Raw genomic sequence first — 26,304 nt, 5'->3', positions numbered from 1 at the left:
GCACTGCACTTATATACAAGAGCTTAGTCTCGAGCAACTGTGTAATTTACAGTGGTCGCGGGTAATTGCAAGAGAATTACACACAATTACAAACGACAACGACTTAATTTTGAGAATTAATTTTAACAACTAATTTAACATTCGCTCAGAAGCTCTAAAGATAACACAAATACTATATATTATATATTATATATAAAAGTCTCCAACCGGCTTTGCCACCCTCCAGCTAATTGGGGCTTACTGTGCGCTCGACTGCCCACCCCCCCCCCCCCCCCCCTCTGATACCATGACCTTGCAACGAAAAGATATCGACGGGCCGCTAATATCGGACGCAACCAAATAAGCAAACTATCGATGCTACCGATAATGTCAAAATGCGCATTTTCTATATTAGTTCGCCCAGCCGGCTATTAAGAACGCCCAACGTAGGCCACACCCACGACCCTGAGATATCAGCACTGGTACCATCGCCGCCAGCGTCTCTGCAGGAGTTCCATTCGGAAACCGAAGTCTTTGACGGGATCCGTGGCGTCCTTGCCGCCAAACCCGATGTCCCTCTGTTCGAGCTTCAGGTACGCCCCTTTGAATTCTTTAGTGCCCGCCTCCAGCGAAAATTCACCAGCTCTTCGGTCCCCTACCCGGAAGTTTCGGTTGTTGGCGCTGTGCCCGTTCCGTCTGAGGGCTCTCGACGAACCTCGGTCTGGGGGGTGAATACCTCTTCCTCCGCCTTTGTGGTTTCGGCGGTAACGGCGGTGAAACCTTCCGCTCTGGAGCCCTTCGTCATTCGGGATGGTACGTGCTCCCGGGTCCGGCGCGATGTGTCTTGGTACACCGGCTCCGGCTCACAGGTGCGGCGCAGAATCGAATATATATCGTCCAGGGTCACCTGTCTCCAAAGCTCATATAACTATGGCCAGCACACACATATTGTAAACACAGAGTGAGACAAAACAAATAGTAAACATTCAAAAAACTCTATGCAAAACCTACCCTAATATCACATTTTATCACAGGTTATTTTGTCATACCACCAGGCATTGATGGACAGTCGCAAACGCTTCGCCAGCATGCGAACATGTCTTATTGCCATCAACCGCGACAAGAAAACCCCTCATGTTAGGGTATGCTGTCCTAGGTCACCTGTCTCCAACTTAAACACAGAATTAGACAAACAAAACTAATAATTGAATAAATAAAATTAGACAAATCTACCATAATATCACATTTTTATCACAAGATCCCTTTGTCATCGCCAACCTGCGAACGTGACTTACAGCCATCAACCACGACAAGAAAAACTTCTCATACTCATGTGATATTCTGATAACTGCCTCCTTCGTGCTTCTTGGATTTCAATACACGCTGCGCGATTAAGGTCCACCTACTCGGGCCACATAAGACAAAAGCGGTGTGGATCCTAAAGCCAAAAAAAACTTTTGTCTGTACCTTCATTGATATTTTTTTTGATTTCCGCCCCGATTTCAAAGAATCCGGGCGCTTCTTCAAATTGGGCGCCATATTGTTACGAAACTGCTTGTTTCTCTTTCCGCGCCGGCTTGCTCATTGGTTCTCTGGGTGTTGTCTCAACCCGCAGTCCGCACAATCGATACCAAAACCGATAAAATCAAACAGCCGGAAATTAACATATGAACAACACTAACAGCTGTGACAACAAGTAAATATAAACAAAGAAGGTGAGACGCTATTATAAATTAATAAAAAAGACACCATTAATCCACACTACTCTTCTCCAGCGTACCCGCCCTACCTGTGACGATCACCTGATCTCGTCTCCCTAATTTTGGACACTAGATGGGCTTCATCAGCCCGTGTCGGCTGTCATGCCCCCTCTCCCCATCAATTGACATTTCTCCCTTCAGTAGGTGCGTATAATTGGTTGCGTTTCTTATAATTATTAATAATTTCAATATCTATTATCTCCTATTTGTACAGGGCATCCCCATTCTGCAATTTACCATTCCGGGCAAGCTGACATTTGTCTTCAACTCGTCAACAAGTGCGTATTATACTTTGCATATTCCTAAACATATTGACAATTAATTTTTTGAATTTCTAAAATTTCGTTTATAGCAGAACAACAAAAAAAAAGACGTCACCGAGAGTTATGGCCAATTGCCGCCGGGAACAACGTTGGAGAATTTATAAATCATAATTGAGCGATTGGCTCCCCCCACACATTCATGCCGTATATACGCATGTATAACCACGCTGAAATAATGGTATGTAGTAAAAATTCTTATAAATAAAATAGTAATATGAATTAAATCGCTTATTTACCCTTAGCCTACCTAAAGAGTTCTCTGGGATGCTAAGGGCGATGTAAGTAATTGATTATTTCGTTTTTATATGTATATACATATGTACGGATAGCGTGGAATCAAAAACTAACTTTTCCTTTTCAGATTCCCCTGGCACTGGCCGTAACCTTTGGGTCGTCTCTTTCGACGCAACCTCGGCTATGTATGTATTCCCTTCTTTTCTTTTAAGTTAAATTTTAGATAACAGAGAAGGCAAAAAAAAAACTAACTGATCATAATTATGTAAATATTTCTTGTTCATATTTTAGAGCAACTCAAATGGGACCCAGAGTTAGACTGCCCTTCGGGTTCCCTGGGCCCTGCCTCTAGACTGGGGGTGGCAAAACGCTCTTGGAACGGACTCACTCGATACTATGGGTGTGTTCTCGCCCGTGTCCGCTTCGTCTCCAGGTCGACTCTCGGCGTCAGCGACGGGGCGAAGAGATGCTGGCAGTCATCGACGCGTCTTCTAGTGTGGATCCTCTCGCGGCGATGAGATTGGCCGGGCCACAGATAACGGCTAGTGAGGCGGAAGAAACAGCCTGTCGTCCTCTGCGTGGCACCTTGGTTGGCACTTCGATTGTAATTCCTTTATTTTGTTATCTGCATCCAGCCACTGATATTTTGAGGCTGGGCTGAGCATTAAATGTGCGAATAAATTTTGGCGCACGACACAAAGTTTTTCTTCTTATTTACGGCCGACGATTTTGTGCGGCCCGACAATTTAAAGAAAATTAAATTTTTGCGCTGCCTGATCTATTTTCTAATTTATATATACATATATATATATATAAATATTATATACATATATGTTTTTTTTTATTGTGTGGCGTTATTTCAATTTATTTATTATTTCGGCACAATTAAACAAAAAAAATACCTGTTTTATATCGTTCGGTATAATCCAATCATACTTTATGTTCTCTGGAAATTTTTTTTAAAAGGTGCGCTTGCGCACAACACGCCTGCCGCTAACCGCTGACCAAATCAAACTCGGTGCCGTACATTTCGACACACGCATAAATGTAAGAGGTGGGCCCCGTTGCTGCCCATCTGTACAGCTGTACTCTAGTTGTAGAATATACAAATATACATATTGATCGACGCAGATAAGTTTTTCGGGAACAGCGTGGTGAATCTTTGGGCAAAATTCGTGTATATGCGGTTTAAAGGGGTGTTATCCGCAAACTACAATATTTAAAGAATAATGTTAACGTAGTAACTTAATTCCTTGGCTTACTTATTTCTTGATATTCTGTATTCACATTTATTTGGTTGCGCGCTCAATAACTTAATTCATTTATAAAAGAATGGTTCGCGCTACGAAACGAAATTCGAAAAATCGACACTATCTTACGATGCTAGTTTGACGCACGTACTAAATAATATGATTTAGTTCACTAAGGTGAACTACTGAATTAGTTCAGTAGCTCATCAATCACACCAAGTGTTGTCTGAGAGGTGTAATTCTTATTATCATTATATAAATAAAAATAATGGGATTTGTGCCGTATACTACTCTCAGTAGTTTAAGGTAATATTTTTGTTGTTGTTGCTATTAAAAATCACACATATTAACATAACTTTATTGGTGTATTAGGGTTTTAAAATGTTGCCGTTTAATGTCGATGTACCCAGCACATTTTGCTGAACCTATATTAAAAAAAGAGTCTGAAATCATAAACAAAAAGGACGTCTCTCATGTACCAATTAAAGCGGCTCCAAATGATTTATCCGATTCCATATTCTATGGTGCTCTTAAAAATAAACTTTTAAAATATATTACTAAGAAGGGTAATGGAAGTTTAGCTAAACAGCTTTTAACTGATACATTGGAAACTATTAAACGGACACAAATTGAAAGGTTGAACCTTAACAATGCCGAAAAGGAGAATGTTATTATTGATACCGAGAGAATTTTAATAAATGCAATTGAAAACTCTCGACCATTACTCCAGTTGTCAGAAATAAAAAGAGGTGGAGTAAAGTATCAAGTCCCCATACCTTTGACGGAGAAAAAATCTTATTTTCTTGCTATGAAGTGGCTCTTGGATGCAGCACGTGAGAAAGATCGTAAAGTTCATCTGCCAGATAAACTTGCCTGGGAAATATTGGACGCTGCGCATGGACAGGGCCGAGTAATTAAAAAAAAGGACGATTTGCATAGACAATGCGAAAGTAATCGAGCTTATGCCCATTATAGATGGAGTTAAAAACCAACGATTTTTGTGAGCAAAAATTTAATTGGGCAAGAGGTCTGCTTTTATTTTGAAATGTGAAATTTGAAACGGAAGTAAATAAATGTACGCTTACGCAATGTTTCAAGTTAGGCTTGACGGCTTTTATTGAAATATTGTACAAATGATCCGAATTATAATACAGATACAAATATGCCTCTACGAGATGACTGAGTAGTACGATACCTGCCAATCGTACGAGTTCTAACGACTGAAACCCTTATTCCCGATAAATAGAGTAGTTGTATACCTCTGGCAACTTGTTAATTCCTTTGGAAACACTGTATTATTGCATATCAGGGAAAGCCTCATATAGAAGGACTCCACCTAGCTTTTTTGCGGCGGTTTGAGCCTTAACAAAACAGTGGGAAATCGTGAATTCCCATACATCAACTTTTGTCGTAGATTATGATACAGAAAATGTTAAGGACATCTGGTCTTGTACTGCAAGAAGCAATAGAAGATACAGATATATAGTCGCTTACTTTAATTCAGTTGTCAAACTTTACTTGATCTACAGGGTTAATTTGAAAATAGAATCTCCGATTATTAGAAGAAAACGATTCCAATTGTGGACTTAACGTGAGCAATATTAACACTATTGACTTTTGAGGTGCTATTTTAGTTTAGTTCGCTTTTTTTATCGAAACTGATTTATTGGTATGGCTGTGGCAACGACAATATAAACACTAAGATGAGTAACGCCATACAATAAAATGTTACTATGCATCTGGACTCTCACAAAATTAAGAACGAAAACGAAATCAGTACCCTTTCGCTCTCACAGCTTAAAAAACGAATACGTTAAAACTATAATGTTCTTTTAGCTTCGGCTATTCAAGGGAAGAGTAAGGCAATTGTGTTTGCATGTGTGTGTCTATAAATACACCAAAGCATATTTGTAAGTGTTGCGATTCCCTGCAGTGGCTTTTGCTGCCGAAATTTTTTTCTACTATGATTTATCCCAAATTTGTATTCGCATATGTTTGTTGTGTACTAAGGTCTGTTCGGTAGAAATTCATTATCTTTCTTATATAATATCTTTAAATCCTGGGCACGCCGAAGATTTTATACCCTTGCAGTCCCAACCTTTCATAATGCTCAGTGCTTTGCCCATATCTAAGAAGCACAGGGAAAATAATTAATACTGAGTATTGCCAAGATATCTTGAAAAACAAATAATTTTTTCCAAACAGCAACTTACTTTTCGACCGATCATTCCTATGGCAGCTATATGATATAGTAGTCCGATGCAAATAAGATTTTGCATAAATGTAGGGAGCATAGTAAAACTAATAAATGCCGAGTTTAGTCAAGGTGCCTTGGAAAACAAAACAATTTTCCATACAACAACTTAATTTTTGACCGATTGTGCCTATGGCAGCTATATGATATAGTAGTCCGATGCTCATAGGATTTTGCATATATATGAGCAGCATATTAAAACTAATAAATGCCGAGTTTGGTCAAGATATCTTGATAAACAAAAATGTTTTTCATATAGAAACTTCTTTTCGAACGATCGTTCGTATGGCAGCTATACGATATCGGTCCGATCCAGCTGGTTTTGAGATATGTACTGCGTGCAACAGAATGAGGCACTTCTGCAAAGTTTCATAAAGATTGCTTTTAAACTGAGAGACTAGTTTGCATAAAACAGACAAACGGACATGGCTATATCGACTCGGCTGTTGATAATGCTCAGGAATATATATACTCTATGGGGTCGGAGATGTCTCCTTCTATGCGTTACACATTTCACTACAAAATTATAATACCCTCTGCAAGGGTATGAAAAAGTACGCAAATAAATTTAAAGAATTAACACTTAACATTATTAACAATTTAATATCACTTCTTCTTTGCAGGGAGAGCGAGAAAACGGCTTGACGAAACAGACGTAGAGGAAAAATAAAAAATTAAATTAATATAATTTTATCCTAAATAATAAATATTAAAAAAAAATAAGTTTAAGCAGTCGCCGCTTGCGCGCAGCCGCTTCTTATTTATTTTTTTATTTATATAAACTATTCATAGAGTTAAAACTAAATGATAAGTGAATATCAGCAATGGCTGCCAGGGCCTTCAGCTGGATAATAGTTGGTACGTAAATGTAAGAAGTATTACCACTTAATTACTTTAAAATATTGTATTTTTAAATGTAAGGTTGTTGGTGATAATTTATATAAATATATTTTTGTATTTGCTATATTTACATTTCAGTTAGCTTGTGTAGCTTAGTTTATTAAAATATCGTTGTACAACTGAGATTTTTTTATACATTTTTCTGTACATATGTATATTCTTTTAATTAGGGTTAGCAAGTCAGCAATTATTTTCTAATGTTGTTTTTTTTTTTCTATACTAAGTTGGTTATATATCTGGATATATCTGTATATATCATTAATGCTATTATTTTGTGTACAAATTAAAAGCATTTATGTGGCAATTTTTGCCACGTGATCCACTAACTTATTATCGTTAATTTGTGGATGGCCAGGGATCCAAATTAGCTTTACTTTAGGAAATAGGTTGATTATTAATAATATAATTGTATAAAGCCTGAGGACCCAACCAGGCTTGGCGATATATCACCTAAGCCAACTGTGTTTTAATAAAAATGTGTGCTATTTTTGATTCAATACAACAAACATTTAAAAAAAAAAATTTTTATTTTTTTTTATTTATTATTATCATGGTTGTTTGTATTCGAGTCGGAGCATATAATAAACCTTCCTCTCATATTCTTTGCTAATTTAACAGCTTTCAAAATGCAACTATTTCAGCGGTTAATACTGTTGAGAAGTAGGGTAGATTTACAAACTTTAGTGTGTGTGTGTGTTTCTGTTGTAATTGCATAGCCAGTAATGTTATTTTCTTGAGAACCGTCGGTGTTTTTTTTTTTTTTTTTTTTTTTGTATAGGTGGGAAAAGCATGCCGACGTTGAGAAGCGACACGTTGAGGGCTGCAAACGCGTCCAGAAAGAGACACCCACTTTGACTTGTTCTGCTGCTTCCCCACTCAACTGCCCACGCATTGAAATCGCCTGCTATGATTACGGCCGAACGGGTTCGTGCATCGTCCATGATGTTGTCCAGTATGTCGGCGAACTCGTTGATTTCTAAGCTGGGTGCAATATAGCAGCTATATATATATATACCTCTACACTTGGCTCTAGTGTATCCGGTTGCTGCTTTTCTTTGGGTAAGCTGCGCTGGTGGGCTTCCGCAGCTCCAAATTGCTACGCCACCTCCATTGCTCTGCATCCAAATGCTATCATGCTTGGGCCGGTATGGTTCACTGACGATAGCGAGGTCAGCGTTCTCTTTCCTTATAGTTTGGGCGAGTAGGTCCTGGGCCGCTCTGCAATGGTTCAAGTTAAGTTGTATTAACTTGATTTTTTGGCTGTTCCCTGCGACGCCTTGACGAACCACGGGCAGGCCCTGGTAAGGGTATTGTGTGCCGTGTTTGCGGTCTCGTGCCTTGTGCAAATTATGCATTTTTGCTTGCTGGTGCACTCCTTCGATGAGTGGTTGGCTTCTCCACAGCTGAAGCACAGTTTCGAGGCGTCGTGCTTACTTCGGCATCCTGCAGCCGTGTGCCCAAAGTCCAGGCACTTGAAGCATCGCGTCGGTTTCACTTTTTGGCGTATCCTGCCTTCTTGGGCAGGAGCATGGTAGCCGTCTGCTTTCCGCGGTATGCTTTCCTCAGCTTCGGTGAGGCTTCGGCAGGCAGGTCCTCTTCGATTTTAACAAATACGGCCCCTAGCACGTCGTTAGATGTGGATTCGTCCTCCGACTTGCTTATTCGTAGAATGAGCTCTCCGGCCGCAGTTCGCATGATGCCGCTAACCCTCTGTCTGTACTGCTTTAGTTCCTGATTGGTCTGCACAGTTTTGAGCACGTTGGCATATTCATCTGGGCTCTTGCATTTGACCAATATGGCATCTGGTCGAGTTCTTTTTGGCGGCTAATATTCCTTTGTTTCCCTGGCTTTTTGATGATATCTGGAGCCTCATTTCTTTCCGTAGTCCCGCGTTTGTCCTTATTTCGCCACTGGGATGTTCGCGCTGCTACTGGCGTCGCCTTCCTGGCAGACGTTGGGTTCGCACTCCGCTCCAGCTTATCTGTCGGGGGTTTTCTCCGTGATTGCAGCAGTGCCGGGGAAGTTTGCACTGCACTCTCTCTGCTAATTTTATGTACTTTAGCCGGTGCGCATGGCTGTACATGCGTGTTATGCTGGCAGGATTGCTGCGCTGATTGCTCACTTGCCAATTGTGCTGTGGCTGCCATTTGGATCTCTTTTATCCTGGTAAGGTCATCTTTCATACCCTGATTGATATGAAGCACCGGTGGTTTTTTGCCTCCAACAGTCGCGAGGAGCCTGTCCAAAATCGCTCCCAGCTCAAGGAGTAGTGTGCTGGTGCTCACGCCATGCCCTTTTGATTTTTTCCACGGGCGATCGCTTGTTGCGTTAGGGGGACTGCCTATATTCCTGCTGCGCTTAATGGTCGGTGTGCCATTGGCAGCGTCTCCAGCCTTGCGCTCATCTGCTTGAGCTGCCTGCGGTACCTTTAATGTTGTTTGCGGGGGGGTCCTTGTCATCTTCGAATTTTTGCGGAAGGGATCCATTTCTGTTGTTGCTGCTGTAGTGTTGCTTGTCGCATTGTCCGCTACGATAGCCAAGTGTGCTACCATCGTAGTAGTTTGATTGGTAACGGTTGTTGGAACCTCCAGAATGCGTGCCCCGACCGTGGACTGTGCCACGGGTGGATTTTCACTTGTGTGACTGCCACCTGGAGTAGTTTCGTTAAAACAATCCATTCCTTTCCATATTTTGCATTTGATGCCAACTGCCAGGCTTTTACAGTTTATACCAGCTGCCTGGTTTAGTTATACTGCCGGCCGATTCGGCGCAGACGCAGACCACCAAGCCGTTCAATGTGAAGCAGACGCTTGGTGGATTTGTGGTTGTGTGCGAGGTGCAGTCAAGTCTCCGCAAGGGTCCCGCGGTGGCCCAAGGTTTTCCTCAGCATTTAACCGTTCGGAGTTATACCGCTCCGACTCGGTCACCAGAGCTTTAGGTACACCACATGCGTGGTGGGGTTGACCATTGGTCGGTTCCGTGACCTTATGTACCTTTCCCCCTGGGAGAATTGTGATGTTAATTCTGAAAATGCCTTGATTTGCATATCAGTAAACATTAAGTATTGCGCCTTGTGGGTATGCAATGTTTCCCGCTTTACAGGTGGTGTGTGTCCCGGCTACGATTGGCAGCGCCCTCTATCGTTGGTTAACAACGCTTAGTAGAGCGCCCAATATCTGCAGCGCCACTACCGCCTTGCTAGGTACCTTGTCTTGGATTGCCTCGCACCTTGCAGCACTGCCATCATCTGTTTGGTTGACCATCTGATTGATTTTTGCAATCTCGACGTGAGACAGCAATTTTTGTGGGCGGCGACATTTTCCTCTATTTGGAGTAGTTTGATAGAAAGAAAGAACATAGAATAGTGCTTTCCCCCCACACACTCGGAGCGGAATACCAGCTTGGTGTTAAAGCCGGAGGACCATCGGACACGTAGCGGAGCACCCTGACAGGTACGTATTGGTGTTGTTGTTTACACCAGTACTTACGCGTTTTCTTTTCCTTGTAGCCATCGCAGCCAAAGATGGGGAATAATGGGAGCGACGAACAAAACGCGACCGCACACTTTCACTCCACACTGCTATGTCAGAACCGTTGGTGTATATAAATGTGTGTGTCTTATGTTGGTATTTAGTTCTGGATAAGTATTGTCTGAAGATGGGTGGTGTAGTATATTGTTTTCTACTGAGCCTGTGACGCAAGGTAACAATAGGGAAAATAAATTGTATTAATATTAAGAACGAAACTAACTAAGGATATAATGAATGAGAAAATGAATTTGAATATGAATATAGAAGATCGATTAAAGTTTAGGTCTAATTAGAAACAACCCTGAATGTTTAAAACGATTACAGGAGGAGCAGAGGAGTAAGTATGCTTAAGAAAGAGTTCTCACCACACGACAAAGGGTGCGAGAGAGGGTCGAGACGGTGAAGCTAAACAGCAGGTTCACTTTGAAAACGACAAGCGTAAGTAGTGAACGTGCGAACGGAGAGGGTCATTTATGTTATTTAGCGACTAAAAGATCGCTCTTTTTGATCGTTCGGTAAGCGAGACCGAAAAGTGGCAGTTTATATACGATTTTAATTCTGTGGCGGGGCGATCCCAGCAGCACCCATTATACCTACGAAGCCTAACCTACACCACGGCGGAGCGATCCCTGCGGTCCGCCCTTTCCTCTAACATAACTACTCTGTGGTACAGCGATCCCCCATCTTTTCTAGCATCGCGTCTCGGCAAGTTACAATTTTCTTGTAAGTGGACCTGGGTAGCCTGAGTTCTACAACCCCGGCTAAAAACCCTACTGTACAAGTGGCACTAACGTGGCCTGAAGACCCACGAGAGTACCGCCAGAGTAGATTTAGGGCTAGAAGGCAGCAGCAGCTGAAAAACTGACTGCCTGCAGCATAGAGAAAGGGAAGTGTTCGAGTCCTACTGGGGTGTCGGCAGCCAATGTACACGTGCAGTCAGACAAATAACGCGACAACAGACGGACAAATAACAAACTAGAGACCGAAAAACTAACGGACGGTCATAACGATTTTGTTGAGTGAGCGGCGCGCACGAGTGAGAGTGCGGGCGTACACACAAACACAAGCCCATACGTTAAGGCACAGGCTCGCGGTCGAAAATCGACAGCATGTATACCGGCAAATGCAGTTGACGTCTAGGCTCACAATGGGGCGTCTTTTCGGTACGCGACAAAATTTAATGGTGAGCGAGCGAGCGACGGGAGAACGGGGTGCTAAAAATAAGGTGAAAGAAACTATTACAATTATAATAACAATAATGAATAACTAAAAGGAGCAAAAATAAATGTGTGTGTGTATGTGTGCGTGTGTAGAGCTCGAAATTCAGAAATGCCAAAAACTACAAATCTTGTCAACTCTGAATCGGGAAGGCAGGCAGGCAACCAACACGCACACAAACGCATAAATGCTTTCATCCATACAAAAAAGTGTGTGTGCTTGGGAGGCCCAAAAAGATATCATGCACTTATGCCAACGTACAGGTACAAATTTCGCACAAGAGCAGGCCAAACCCTTTTATAATATCACACGACTGTTCCCTCGATAGAGTGTGCGTGTGCACAAGTAGAAAGTCGCAAAAATTAAACATTTTCAATTTGTTGTATTTTCTTAAACAATTTGCTACCACAGGCACAAAGGGCACACAATTGAAGAAAATATCTCTGGCTCGCGACAGACTTGTTTGTATCTACTTGTGCGCACATCCACACAACACAAACATATGTATGTTTGTAGATCTCGGGGTTTCTTGAGAAGATATACAGGGAAGAAGAGATGCACACAAGTGCGCAAAAGCAATAAGTGAGAGCGAGGTACTCTCTGCACATGCATGCACACATATGTATTTGGGCTGTAAGGATTTAAAACTAACATACATAAATTAAGAAAAAGCATCAGCCGCAGCGACGTCGTGCGCTGAGCGAGATGCGGCTTCAAACTGAACGTTCGGCTTTTGCGATCCTCTGTTCTTCTTGGTGGCCCTCCAGGATCAGGCCATATCGTATGACATCAACGTGGACAGGCTACCAAGGGCAATGAAAGAGGTAATGGTCGGCGAGTCCGCACGGTGGTTCATGGAAAACGGTTATGTGACATAGGCCATGTTTAAAGAGGGGTATTTGGGGCGCTTCTTGACGCCACGGTTTTTGAGCAGCTATGGGTTCAAACGGAACGTGGTGGACCTGCGAGCATTAATGCACTTGGATTTATCCCCAATGCTGTCATTATCGCCTTCTCTAAGCGATTGTCCGAATATTACCTGAGCAGAGGTCCCACCGTCAGCTTCTGGCCGCAAAGGTAGACCTGCGCGCAATCTAGCTTGGATTGTTAAAAGCAATGACGGTGCCTCTTTGCCCCACCAACTCCTGATTTATCTTCAGCCCCATCAGCACCTATGTTGACTGTTGTTTCCCCTTGTAAGCAAGTTTTTGTATCCCGACTTTCGTCTGACATCACTTGAGATTCATTGGCTGCTAAATAATTATATTTAAGTTTTCCACCTCATAAAATAGCATCATTCAAAATTAATATTTCACATGATTCGTTCCCAATCATTTGTGAACCTAAATTTTAGCAAAAAACGAGAAACCAGCCTGTCACCCTTCCGGTCCCCTCGATACAGGGAAACGTAACTGCCACAAAAAACTAACTTCTTTATCAGAATGTCAGAGGTCTCATTTATAAGCTTAAAAATTCGATTCGAATATAATCGCATTTTAAGAAACATGGTCATGAAAAATTGTATTGTGCATAGAAATGATCGGCCGACTCGAGCTGGTGGGGTATAAACTGCCGTTAAAGCCACTAATCGATAAAAATCAATATCTAATTCCTGTTATAGAGCAAATTTGTTAAATAATAAGAACTAGAGTCACCACACTTGACATATAGCTTCCAGAATAGTGTATATATATCAAGTATCTTTCATTTAATAGTTATCGCCACCTCCCCGCTACCACCACATAACCATAAATCAAGTAAGTAAGCCGATTAATCTATTAAAGCACAAGAGCTTTGAAAGAAAACGTATGGTTTTATATATATATATTAGCAGCCCACGTGTATAACGAATAAAGTCAAGGAGCGGATGGGCGGTGCTCCAAGTCGGAGTATGCGCTGGCATTGGCTGTGACTCGTCGGCATGCGGGTGGGTTCACTAAATCCGCTGGTTAACTTGCTCCCAAAGTTATAAATCTACTTCGTAAAAATTCGCGTACTGAATGAGGAAGCGGGAGAGGAATGAGGGATAGGGAGTACAATAAGAAAAAAAAAGATTATAGAAAAGTTATAACAGGCACTACATATAATCGGACCACTCAGATGGCAGACTGGCAGCACAGCAAGTTCCGAGTGTCGTTGTAGTCACTAAAAAAATATCTTCTCAAGAGCACGTCTGTTCACTTTGACTAGCACGTTCGAATGAATGATTTTCATCGTCCTCTAGCACACTTCTCATTCTCTTGTCATTCTACATTCTTCTCTGACTTTTAGTACTGTTAGTGAACACTCAACACTCTATACCAAACCGAACGTTATACAACACACTCGGGCCATGCTCGGCAGAGACTATCTTCTTTGTCCCACACCCTGCTTTCAGTAGCAACCCTAATACAAGTAGGACAAAAATATTGAATTGCAGTACACTCTGTCATATTCTCAGTTTCTTACTAAAACTTAATCGTTAACATTCATAAATAATACTCACAATAATTTGTTGGATATACGACATATATCTATATTTTTCTTTAGGTGGGTGGTGCGTACTAGAATTTACACATTTAGTTTTTTAAACAGTTATTTTATCTCCTTGCCACTTAATTTGCACTTCCACAATTTTACCACTATTCAATTTTTAAAAGGACTAACTATCTCACTAGGACAAATTAATACTAATAAGGCATATTTTATTTCGCACCCAATATTATCGGGGTGCTGTTGAGGTTAGGGTTTTAACCAATAACAAAAAATAAGGGACACAGAGCCGGAAAATTGGCCATGCGCACTCGAGTCTAAAGTCTAAAAAGACAAAAATCGACAAAAATATTTCAGACAAAGCTTGAAAGCCACAAGTGAAACAGAAAATATTTAACCTTTTTTTTTTAAAGGATTTGGCACTTACATGTATATAGAAATTCTTGCAATTTGCGCTTGCTGCTGCACGTGTTTGCAGGGCAAAACACATTTTATTTCGTGTTTCTTAACCGATCTTGATGAAATTTTCAGTAGTAGATCTTATTGTACTATAAATTTTTCGTGTATTCTCAAAATGACAATTGCATTTAACTTTTGGCTTAATTAGATAGTTGGTTTACTAACATGATTTATAGCTTTGTGTTGGTAGCGGGGAGGTGGCGATAGCTATAAAATGAAAGATACTTGATATATATACTATTCTAGAAGCTACATGTCAAGTTTGGTGACTCTAGTTCTTACTATTTACCAAAATTGCTCAAAAAACAGGATTTTAATATCGATTTTTATTGATTACTTGGAAACGGGGCAAGTTATCAATTATCGGGAAACAAACTCGATCTGCGCAGGGACTAGGAGGATCTACAGCTAAAATTTCAAGTCTCTATCTCTAATAGGTTCTGAAATCCTTGCGTTCATACATACGGACGGACGGGCGGACCCACAGACGGACGGACAGACAGACGGACATGGTTAAATTGACTCGGCTGTTGATGTTGATCAAGATTATATATTCTTTATGGGGTCGGAGATGCTTCCTTCTCCCTGTTACATACATTTGCACAAATACATTATACTCTTTTTTCCCATTTTCAATGGGTTCAGGGTATAAAAAAAAAATAATAATACAAACACACACACATATGCACCTTGTCCTTCCATTTTGATAAGCAAACTACCTAGTTTACAATGCTATTGATCTTGTACAACAACCGATATATAACTTACGAATATTTTTACAAAATATATAAGAAAAAATAATACTGTCACAACCAATTACAGAAAGAGAAGTCTACACAGCCACAATACACTCCACTAATAATTCGTATAACAAACACTCACTACACTACACACATAATTATATTTAAATATTGTTAAGCCTAATTAAGTCAAAATAACTTAAGACCTTTCAAACAACATTAAATCTAGGATAACTAGCTTAAGACAGATAAACCAAGAACCAGACTCCAAATTAAACATTCACACCCATCAAAATTAGATGTCTTCTATTGGGAAAGTTAAGAAACTTATCCCAAACACTAGGAGTAGGACCAGGATTAGTACTAGTTTATCGGACATTAGGGAAGATCCCGACCAACAGCTCCAGACAGTGACAAGAATACCCTCAACACCGTCAATGACTTTGACTTCCAGCTCACCTCCACCTAACCAAGCTGCGATAACAGCAAGCAACATAGACTTAGTTTCGTCTCTTAGAATCCCGAACGTGATCCGCTTCCTACCGCCTTATGACGGTAATCCCAAAAAACTTAGCGATTTTATTAACAATGTAGAGGAAATCCTCCTTTTAATTAGAGGAACGGATAAGACCCCATACAGACAAATGCTCCTAAAGGCAATTAGGCAGAAAATTGAAGGCAAGGCTTATGATGCGGCTCACACATCTGGAGCCGACCTTAATTGGGATAAGATCAAAGATGCATTAATTCTGCATTGTTCCGACAAGCGAGAAAAACAAACTCTCATGTTCGAATTGCATAACCTCGCATTTTCTCAATACCCAATACAAATTTTATTCGAAAAAATTTGCGAAATCAAAACGGCCTTTTTCAAATTAACAGATACAAAAGAATACGAACCAATATTGACCAAAACAAAGAAAGAATGGTTCGCAAATACTTGTCTAATTACGTTCTTAACCGTTGTCAGAGGCCCACTGGGATTAGCAGGAAGATCTAGGAGACCTACTAACCTCCAGGAAGCTTTCGAATGGGCTATTAAAGAAAGGGACTTTTATTTCAAAGAAAATAGGAGGCAGCAAGAAACCAGTAAGCTAGATAACAGAAAACAGAGTAGCCAACCTAACGGACAACAAAAGGGATATCAGGGCAACCAAGGTAACGGTTACAAACCAAGAGACAACGGAAAGAAGAGGGACTACGCCCCAAATGAAAAAGACAACTACCAACATAAGAAAAATAACGTACTGGCAATAATGCCAAAAGACCACCAGAACGAACAGAGAAGACAGGCAAACTCAAACTCTAACAGAACCAGGGGTAACATGGAACAGACTTCAACGGATTATGCGCATAGTTTTCAACTCCATAATATAGATGAGGACTCAAATTTTCCACGAAGTGCCTCGAGAAACAAACTGGATATTTAGTTAAAAAAAAGCCAGGGTCACCCTTAAAGTCCGGATACCCCTAAAGTTTTTAATAGACGCAGGTGCAACCTTGTCGTTCATTGTCCCAAAAGTTGTCACCGATTCAGAGCAAATTAAATTAACAAATCCAATTTCAATTAAACAGTACTTAACGTACACACTCTGCATCAAAAGACAGTGCTACCCTTATTTAAGGAATTTTCAGATAACACACGTTATCAACTAATCCTATTTCAACTCCACCCATACTTCGACGGTTTAATTGGAATTGACATCTTACAACAGTTAAAAGCGATAGTCAATATTTCCAAGTTAATACTAGAAACTCAACGTTTCAACATTAAGAGGCACATAGAAATTAACACAACTTCAGATCTTCACATTTTGGACGAAACATCCAAAAACATAGTAATGCCGCCCGTTATCATCGCTAACGGCGTATTTTGGTGCGAAACTACGAAAATTTCCGAAGATGTACTCATATCTGGAGGACTCTACCAAGCCAAAAACAATTTTAGTTTTATGGAAGTAATCAATTACTCACAAGACAAACAGAAATTGTGCGTCGACGCAGAACTTCAAGTTAATAAAAACATCGAGAATGATTACATTGAGTTAAATGCCATATCCGTAACAAATGATAACAAACCAAAAGACAGTATCAATATACTTGCCCAACTGCGGACAGACCATCTAAACGCTGAAGAGTTAACAGAGTTAAAAGACCTTTGTACAAAGTTTCCGAAACTTTTTCATCGAGAGGGAGACAACCTCACCTTCAACAACTTAGTCAAACGTAGAATACAGACTACAGAATAAAGAATAAATTCCATTGCATACAAAACCATTCCGATACAGTCTTGTAGAAAAACAAGAAATTTAAAGACAAATCACTAAACTTCTAGAACAAGACATAATTAGACATAGTCATTCTCCATGGAGCGCACCAATTTTTCTCGTGTCAAAGAAACCCGACGCTTCAAATAATAAAAAATGGAGATTAGTAATCGATTACAGAAAACTAAACGAAAAGCCCGTTAGAGATAAATATCCCACGCCAAACATCAACGACGTCCTCGACAGGATAGGTAGAGCCAAATACTTTATGGCCTTAGATCTAGCAAGTGGATACCACCAAGTTGAGATGGATCCAAAAGATATAAGCAAAGCAGTATTAGGCAATAGGAGGACATTTTGAATTTATAAGAATGCCCTTCGGGCGTTCAAACGCCCCAGAGAACGATATCAGAATGATGCACAACATTTTAGCAGACCTTAACGGCAATTGTTGTTCAATCTATCTTGACGACATTATAGTATTTTCATCATCACTTCAAGAACACGTCAACGACCTAAAGTTAGTATTCGAACGGCTTAATAGAGCAAATTTAAAGCTCCAACCAGAAAAATCCGAATTTTTCAGTAAGGAAATCGAATACCTAGGTCACGTAGTAACCGATTCCGGTATAAAACCTAACCCCAACAATCTAATTGCCATTAAAGTACTCCCCATGCAAAGAACCACAAGACAAATCAAATCCTTCCTAGGATTGCTCGGTTACTATAAAAACTTCATAAAAGATTTCGCAGCAATCACTAAACCCTTGACACAACAACTGAAAGGCAAAGCCACAGTAAAAATAGATGAGGAATATAGTAAAGCATTTGAAACTTGCAAAACACTGCTATGTAACGACCCCATCCTCCAATATCCTGATTTCAAAATATTGGGGCAGTCTTGTCTCAAGGTACTCTTAATCACGACAAGCCGGTGTCTTTCGCTAGAAGAACGCTATCGGACACAGAGGTAAATTATTCAACTGTAGAAAAAGAAAAAGAAAACCATTTTCGTCCCTATTTATACGGTCAGAAATTGAAAATCGTTACAGATCATAGGCCATTGACTTGACTTATGAACTTCAAGGAACCAAATTCAAAATTGGTTCAATGGACCATGACTACGAGATAGTCTACAAGAAAGGACCCCAAAACGTAGTAGCCGACGCTCTTAGCCGCGTCACAGGCGACGTAAATACTAACGACGTCGCTCCCCCCATAAACCAGAATAACACTATCACAATTCCCATTTCTAACAAACCTTTATACGAATTTAATGTTTAAACTGTTTTCAAAGTTGGAACACTAGCTGAAATCTTGACTTCCGTGCCTTTCAAAAATAAAATCAGAAGAACGATATCAGAAACACATTACGATAAGAAGAAAATGACTAATATCTTAAAAAATCTCTACAGACCTAACAAAACATGCGCTATTTTTGCGCCTGACGAAGTCTTTAAAGCTATTGAAGAAACCCTAAAGGAATGCTTCTTACCAACCCAATTATACACGGTCATTAGATGCGTCACCCTACTAAGAGACATAACCCACCCGAACGAACAAGAAATTTAAGAAGATCCATATATTTCCCCTTTATTAAAGACCAAAACTTCGCACATTATTAATGACTGCGACATCTGACAAACACTCAAGTACGACAGGCAACCACAGAAACTAGAATATTCAGAAACAGAAACCCCGTAATGCCCTATGCAGATTATACACACACACATTTATACGATTAACGGAAAAACCATCTTGACTATCATTTACAAATTTTCCAAATTTGCTTCGGGCTATACAATCCCGACCAGAAATAGTTTAAACATATTCAAATCTATGAGAAATTTCTTCTCTACATTCGGAATCCCGAAAAAACTTATTTGCGATCAAGGTTCTGAATTCACAAACAAACTTTTTAAAGAATTTTGTGCACAATATAACATATTAGTGCATTTTACTTAATTTCAACAATCTTCGAGTAACTCCCCAGTGAAAAGACTCCATTCGTCTCTAACCGAGATATACAGAATAATTTTAAACAAAAGAAAAACAGAGAAACTCACCTGCGACCACGAAGACATTTTCTTCGAAACACTGACATACAATAATTCAATCCACTAAACAACAAAATACACACCCTATGAGATCTTCCACGGAAGACCGCACATACTAAATCAGGACGCTTCCCCTTATAGCGAACACGATCATCTTCAAAAACTTAACGAATTCCGTAATACTATCTATCCCGACATAAAAGAGAGCATAGATAATAAAATAAAAGAAAGAATAACTAAAATTAACGAAAACAGAAATCCACCAGAAACCCTCAATGAAGGCGACACAGTATTTAGAAAAGAAAATAGGAGAAATAAGTTAACGCCTAGATTCACTAAACACAAAGTCAAGCAGGACAAAGGTCCAACTTTTATATCACACAAGAATCAAAAGATTCACAAATCAAAAATTAAAAAAAGGACAAAATTGTATTTACAGTCATATTTTGCAGATTCTGCTGTGTAACAGCACAGATTATTAAAGTACAACAGCTGGAGGAACACGACAGACTCGCAAGAGTTATAATATCATATAAGCATCTTTTACACAAAATCAACACACAAAACTTGTTAGAAAACACAGAAAAATTCGAAACAGCATTAAACGACTTAAGACAAGTATAGTTTTCAGGATAAATTATAGACAGTCTTAAAGCAAAATTAGTAGAGAAAAAAGAGGTTTAAAAAATGGTCTTGGTAGTAACAGGAAATATGGACGCAAAAGACGGCCAATCTATTGCTGATAAATTTAATGTTATTAAAGAAAACGAAACCCAAATTTGATTAACAATCAAATAATATTTAACCAAGAAGCTATCCTAAGATTTGAAAATCTAACTGAACACATAAATCAAGAACAGGGAATAATTAACAGTTTTATTAAAAACTACAAAAACAATGTACACAAAACACTAAATGTAGAACACAACGAAACACATATACTTCAGTACATTACTAGAATAAATTTCAATATACATTTCAATGTACAATCATATAAATAATATAGCAGAAAGTATTCTGCTAACTAAACTAAATATGATACCTATATTTATATTATCTGAAAAAGAAATTAGATTTATAAACGAATTCATATCTAACCAAAATGTAATATTAGAATCCGACGAACACTTATAAAGATTGTTAACCTTAGAAGCCTACATCAACGATTTTAACATAACATTCCATGGAAAAATTCCCATATTCAACACAAAAATGTATAAATTTGCACACATTGTTCCTCTGCCGTTACATCAAACTAAATTCCTAATTGTACCCAACTACATTTTGTACGACCAAAAGGGTTAAATTTTGTACTTTGAGAAGAGATGTCCCAAAATTCACCAGACCTATATGCGAAAACACACTTGCACAAACCAACCTGGTCAACATCGACTGTCTCAAGGAAATACTCTATGACCAAACGGCAACATGCGACATCAAGGATGTCGTCACATCTTCATGCCAGAGACGCTTCACAATCAACGGCTTATCATAAGATGACACTGTAATGGAATTCAAGCAAAGGACAGAACTGTCCATAGAATCGTTACCGAATCTACCATACAGGGTATATCCGATTCGGTTCCACCCGCCGAGAAACAGTCATTGCTCACACAAGACCAACACAGCATTGTGACGCTCTGTTGCAATGCTGATCTAGCGCTTTAGCAGGATGTTGGTTGATATTTTCTTTTGCGCCTATGATCTGCCCATTAACACACATTTGTGTCTGTGTGTGTGTGTGTACAGCTCGAAATTCAGAAATCCCAAAATATTGTCAAATGTGCATCGGATAGGCAGGCAGGGACCACAGGCACACATGCGCATAAATGCTTCTCGTCCATTTAAAAGGGAAGATATTTGAGAAAAATTGAATTTGTGGGCACTTTTGCTTGTGCAGACACATACACACACAAACATTTAAACGGTACCTAGACATGAAGAGAGCATTGAGAGCACTGAGAGTAAGTGCGAGCGAGCTAAAAATAAAGAGCGATGCCGTTCTATCGCACAAATCATATGGAAGAGAGTAAGCCAAAGCAGTTTCCTGTAGTGTAAGCTAATAAAAGACATCATATGTATATCCTACACTTTTTTTGGACCAGATGCACCTATTTTTTTTGTCCACATTTATAGTACGGCATGTCCCATCTATATGTTATTTGGTTAGTGATATAACTCATTTGTATGGATAGTGTCAAATAACCCCAATGGTTCTTCTAAAAAAATATATATTGAATGCTTATTGATTATATAAAGTTAAATTAAGCAAACATTGCTGATAAATATCCAATACTTGAGATAAATGCTGTATTAGCCCCATTGGGCAACAGCATTTTTTCTCAAAGTTTTTTTATAAATTGGTTTCCAACAGATTCTTTTAAGAATCGGATATCGAAAAAACAGTATTCTCTATTGACAAATATGAGTTTACATGACTCTCATTCGGGTTGATGACCATATCAGAAAGATATTTTTTATTTATATAAATGACATTGTCTTTATCAAAGATAATAAATTGCATGCCAAAAACTTAGATATAATTTTGCAGGCTCGGCAACAAGCCAACATAAAATGCCAATTTAAATGAAATGTTGGCTATTATTTTGGCTTTAAAAGCGCTCAAGAATTACTTCGCCATAAAGGCCAAAGTCGTAATTTTTACGGATCATCCTGAGTCCAGTCCAGTCTCTTAGTAGTTGGATTTGGAATGGTAGAATAAGTTGGAAGGCATACTTCGCATACTTACGCATACAAAATGTTGTATAAGCCCCAATCACAACTATACAATGCATAGATATGTCAAACAGCAGAATAATCGAAACACGATAAATCACAACGAGTGAGCCCCATGGGTGCCTGCGCCCAATTTAGTGTGTCCAGAAAGAGTAAGACTGCTGAGAGTGGCTGCCGAACGCCGGCCTCGAAAGCCGAACGTTAAAGGTTATAAACGTATGTTGCATGAGGGCACCCCAAAACTATATTCGCGCCAAAGCACTATATTCTAGCTTGGACTGTCAGTATGTGTCATCTTGCGCAAGTGTAAACAACATACACAACAAGACCATTCAATATGTCGACTTTCGGGGCGAATAAACGGAATTTGCGGGAAGCTGTATTGTTCTGCTCCCATTTGAAGAAAACTGCTGCTGCGAGTCGGTTGCAGCTCGAGGAAGCTTACGGGGGTTATACTCCATCGATTTTAACATGTGAGTACTGGTTTCGACGCTTCAAAAGTGGTGATTTTAACACCGATGACAAGGAACGTCCGAGTCAAACGCTCCAAGAATTGTCCGTATCATTGGGGGTTGACTTGTCAACAGTCGGCAAACGTCTCAAAGCCATGGGTATGATTCAGAAGCAAGGAAATTGGGTAATATACGAGCTGAAGCCGAGAGACGTGGAGAGGCGGCTTATGACGTGCGAACAGATGCTCGCGCGTCAAAAAAGGAAAGGTTTTCTGCATCGCATCGTCAATGGCGATGAAAAGTGGATCCATTATGATAACCCCAAACGTAAAAAATCTTATGGATACCCCGGCCACACATCGTCATCAACGCCAAGACCGAATATCCATGGATCCAAGCCCATGCTCTGTATTTGGTGGGATCAGCTGGACGTCATTTATTATGAGCTGCTCAAACCGTACGAAACCATCACCGGGGTTGCGTTTGAGCCGGACATTGAAGGAAAAACGGCCGCAATTCGAGCAGCGGCACGACAAAGGCATTTTGCAACATGACAACGCTCGCCCTTATGCCTCAAAACCCGTCAAAAAGTACTTGGAAACGTTGAAATGGTATGTTCTGCCGCACCCGCCGTATTCCCAAGAAATTGCCCCGTCCGATTACTTCTTGTTCCGATCGATGGCACATGGCTTGCTTGACCAGCACTTCATCTCTTACGAGGAAACGAAAAAATGGATTGCATCAAAAGACGAACTGTTCTTCCGAGTTGGTATCCGAAAATTGACAGAAAGAAGGGGAAAAGTAGTGGCTAGTGATGGACAATACTTTAAATAATCGTTTTGTAACCATTTTTGCTCAATAAAGCCTCAAATTTCGAAAAAAAAAACCTTTAATTGTATTCCTGTGATAGCACACACATTTAAATGCTCTATCATGTATTTCTTCGTCCAGTCAGGCATAATGAGAAGAAGCTCATTATACCCTGAACCCATTTAAAATGAATTAAAAGGGTATTATGTATTTGTGCAAATGTATGTTACAGGCATAAAGTATATATATTCTCAACAGCCGAGTCGAATTAGCCATGTCCGTCTGTCTGTCCGTCTGTAAGTCCGTCTTTAAGTCCGTCCGTCCGTCCGTCCGTCCGTCCGTCCGTCCGTCCGTCCGTATGTATGAACGCAAGGATCTCAGAACCTATAGGAGCTAGAGACTTGAAATTTTAGCTGTGGGTCCGCCTAGTCCATGCGCAGATCGAGTTTGTTTCCGATAATCGATAATAGCAAACCAACTTGTATTGCCTATGTAATTAAGCCACAATTGAAATGCAATTGTCATTTTAAGAATACACGAATATTTTATAGTACAATATGAATTGCTACTGAAAATTTCATCAAGATCGGTTAAGAAACACGAAAGAAAATGTGTTTTGCCCTGCAAACACGTGCAGTAGGAAGCGCAAATTCCAAGAGTTTCTGTATACATGTACACACACATTGCGATTGTATTGTTTTCTGTGCTGCTATTTTAATTCGTTTTTTACTACTAAAGCAAACAAGAGCAAAGCGCGATCTGCATTTGGTGTATATGAGAATAAAAGGGTTCAGGGTATACCCTAGTCGGGAGCTCCCGACTAGAACCTCTTACTTGTTTTTTATTTAAATAAAAGTAAATGACACAAATGAAATATTTATATTTTTTATTCTTGTATTTTAGTTTTCAATAGTTTAAAATAGTTTAAAATAGGTCCCCACACTATTTTATTTAAAATAAAAAATAAACTAAGTCGTATTTCTGCGAGGGTAATTCATCGTCGGCTTGACGAAGAATTCTAAGAAAATACCAAAAATTGAACATTTTCCAATTTTGCGACTTGTGCACACGCACACTCTTTCGAGTGAGCATTCGTCTGATATTCATTCATGTGCAAAATTGCTATTTTCCATGCTTGTTGTAAGGGTAAGGGTACCTGAACGATGGCATAAGTGCATGATAACTTTTTGGGCCTGCCAAGCACGCACACTTACACACTTTTCTATATGGATGGAAGCATTTATGCGTCTGTGTGCCTGTGGTTGCCTGCCTGCCCGACGCGAATTTGACAAGATTTGAAGGTTTTGGCATTTCTGAATTTCGAGCTGTACACACACACACTCACATATGTGTGCGAATGTACCGATCAAGAGCTTGTCGTAAGACAGATATTTTCATCAATGGGTGCGTAAATTTAGGCGACGGGCACGGTCTTAGTATTATAACATTGACAGGCTCAGACAAAAACAGAATACAGTCATAAAAAATCGCAGCAAACAATCGAACGTCTGGACAAGAAATATTTGTAAAGGTTAACAGAAGATTACGTTAAAAGTTATCATCTATATTAAAAACTGAAATTGGTTAAGACGATAGCAACACGACAGTTATAACAAACTCGGCGAAAAAGGACATATGAACAAGAGGATCAAGGATACCAACACCAAATGCAGCGCGAGCTACAACACGTAAATAAAAAATAAAATTTCAATTGGACTAGATCCTGTAACTGACTGCGCTATTTACTACCATCTCTACACTACAGTCATAATACAAATTCATTTTTATCGAACATAAAATAAAAAAAGTGGCAGCACATACACACAGCTCAGAAAACACAATCGCAATTGCAATCCTGTTTATAAAATAGCTATTAAATGAAAGATACTTGATCTTTATATACTATCCTAAAAGCTACCTGTCAAGTTTAGTGAATAATTCTTGTAACCTACGAGTATTGTTAAAAAATAAAGAATTAGATTTTTAATCGAAACGGGATAATTGATCGATTATAGGGAAAAATCTCGTACTGGCTACAAGCACTAAACCACTAACCAAATAACATATAGACTGGGCGACCCGTACATTTGGTGGTGACAAGCGTTTAAAGTGCGGCTGGTCCAAAGTCGCCTTCGTTTTTGTTCGGGTTCTAGACATGCCCGTATGCTTTCACAGCAAGAGAGTAAGAATACATATGACCTGTGTCGTAGAACGGCATCGCTGTCTTTTTACTCGCTCACTCTACAGGAAACTGCTTTGGCTTACTCTCATCCATATGATTTGTGCGATAGAACGGCATCGCTGTTTTTATCACGCTCCCACTACAGGAAACTGCTTTGGTTTACTCTCAGTGCTCTTTCAATTTGTCTATGTACCGTTTAAAGTTTTGTGTGTGTATGTGTCCGCACAAGCAAAAAAGCCCACAAATTCAGTTTTTCTCAAATATCTTCCCTTTTGAATGGACGAGTAATATAAGCTTGCCACGTCGATGCGAAATTCTTGCATTTTAGCTCGTTATTGTTGGAAAGGGTACCTAAGTGTTGGCATGTGTGCATTTAAAAGTTTTTGGACTTGCCATTCACGGATACTTGCATATTTTCTACATGAATAGAAACATTTATGCGCTTGTGTGCCTGTTGGTGTCTGCCTGTCCGATGCAAATTTGACAATATTTAGGGATTTCTGAATTTCGAGTTATATAAAGAGAGCATTGAGAGCACTGAGAGTAAGTGCGAGCGAGATAAAAATAAACAGTTCTATCGCACAAATCATATGGAAGAGAGTAAGCCAAAGCAGCTTCCTGTAGTGTAAGCGAATAAAAGACATATGTATATCTTACTCTTTTTTTGGACCAGATGTCACC

General features: G+C 39.7%; 1 protein-coding gene and 1 long non-coding RNA gene across 2 annotated transcripts; both read left to right on the top strand.

Annotated features, from left to right (window-relative positions):
* The first annotated feature begins 2,117 nt into the window (after positions 1–2,117).
* LOC135427373 (uncharacterized) lies at positions 2,118–2,480 on the top strand. Its single transcript, XR_010436040.1, has 3 exons — positions 2,118–2,240; positions 2,305–2,340; positions 2,424–2,480. It is a non-coding gene; the product is annotated as an uncharacterized LOC135427373 (long non-coding RNA).
* Positions 2,481–3,721: 1,241 nt separating this feature from the next.
* On the top strand, positions 3,722–4,647 carry LOC135427419 (small ribosomal subunit protein uS7m-like). Its single transcript, XM_064680935.1, has 2 exons — positions 3,722–3,852; positions 3,919–4,647. Exons 1-2 carry the CDS (start codon positions 3,815–3,817, stop codon positions 4,529–4,531), a joined length of 651 nt encoding a protein of 216 aa, XP_064537005.1. The 5' UTR covers positions 3,722–3,814; the 3' UTR covers positions 4,532–4,647.
* The last annotated feature ends 21,657 nt before the right edge of the window (positions 4,648–26,304 follow it).

Source organism: Drosophila montana, unplaced genomic scaffold (genome assembly GCF_035044405.1).
Source record: "Drosophila montana isolate Dmon_TW-CO22-7 unplaced genomic scaffold, ASM3504440v1 contig_1334_1, whole genome shotgun sequence".
NCBI lineage: Eukaryota > Metazoa > Arthropoda > Insecta > Diptera > Drosophilidae > Drosophila > Drosophila montana.
This window is presented reverse-complemented; position numbering and strand designations above follow the sequence as displayed.

Excerpts from the sequence above, each read along its gene's own strand:
- LOC135427419 (XM_064680935.1), top strand. The coding sequence starts at position 3,815 with ATGGGATTTGTGCCGTATACTACTCTCAGTAGTTTAAG. Across the intron at positions 3,853-3,918 it reads ACTACTCTCAGTAGTTTAAG|GGTTTTAAAATGTTGCCGTT; the intron begins GTAATATTTTTG and ends TTGGTGTATTAG.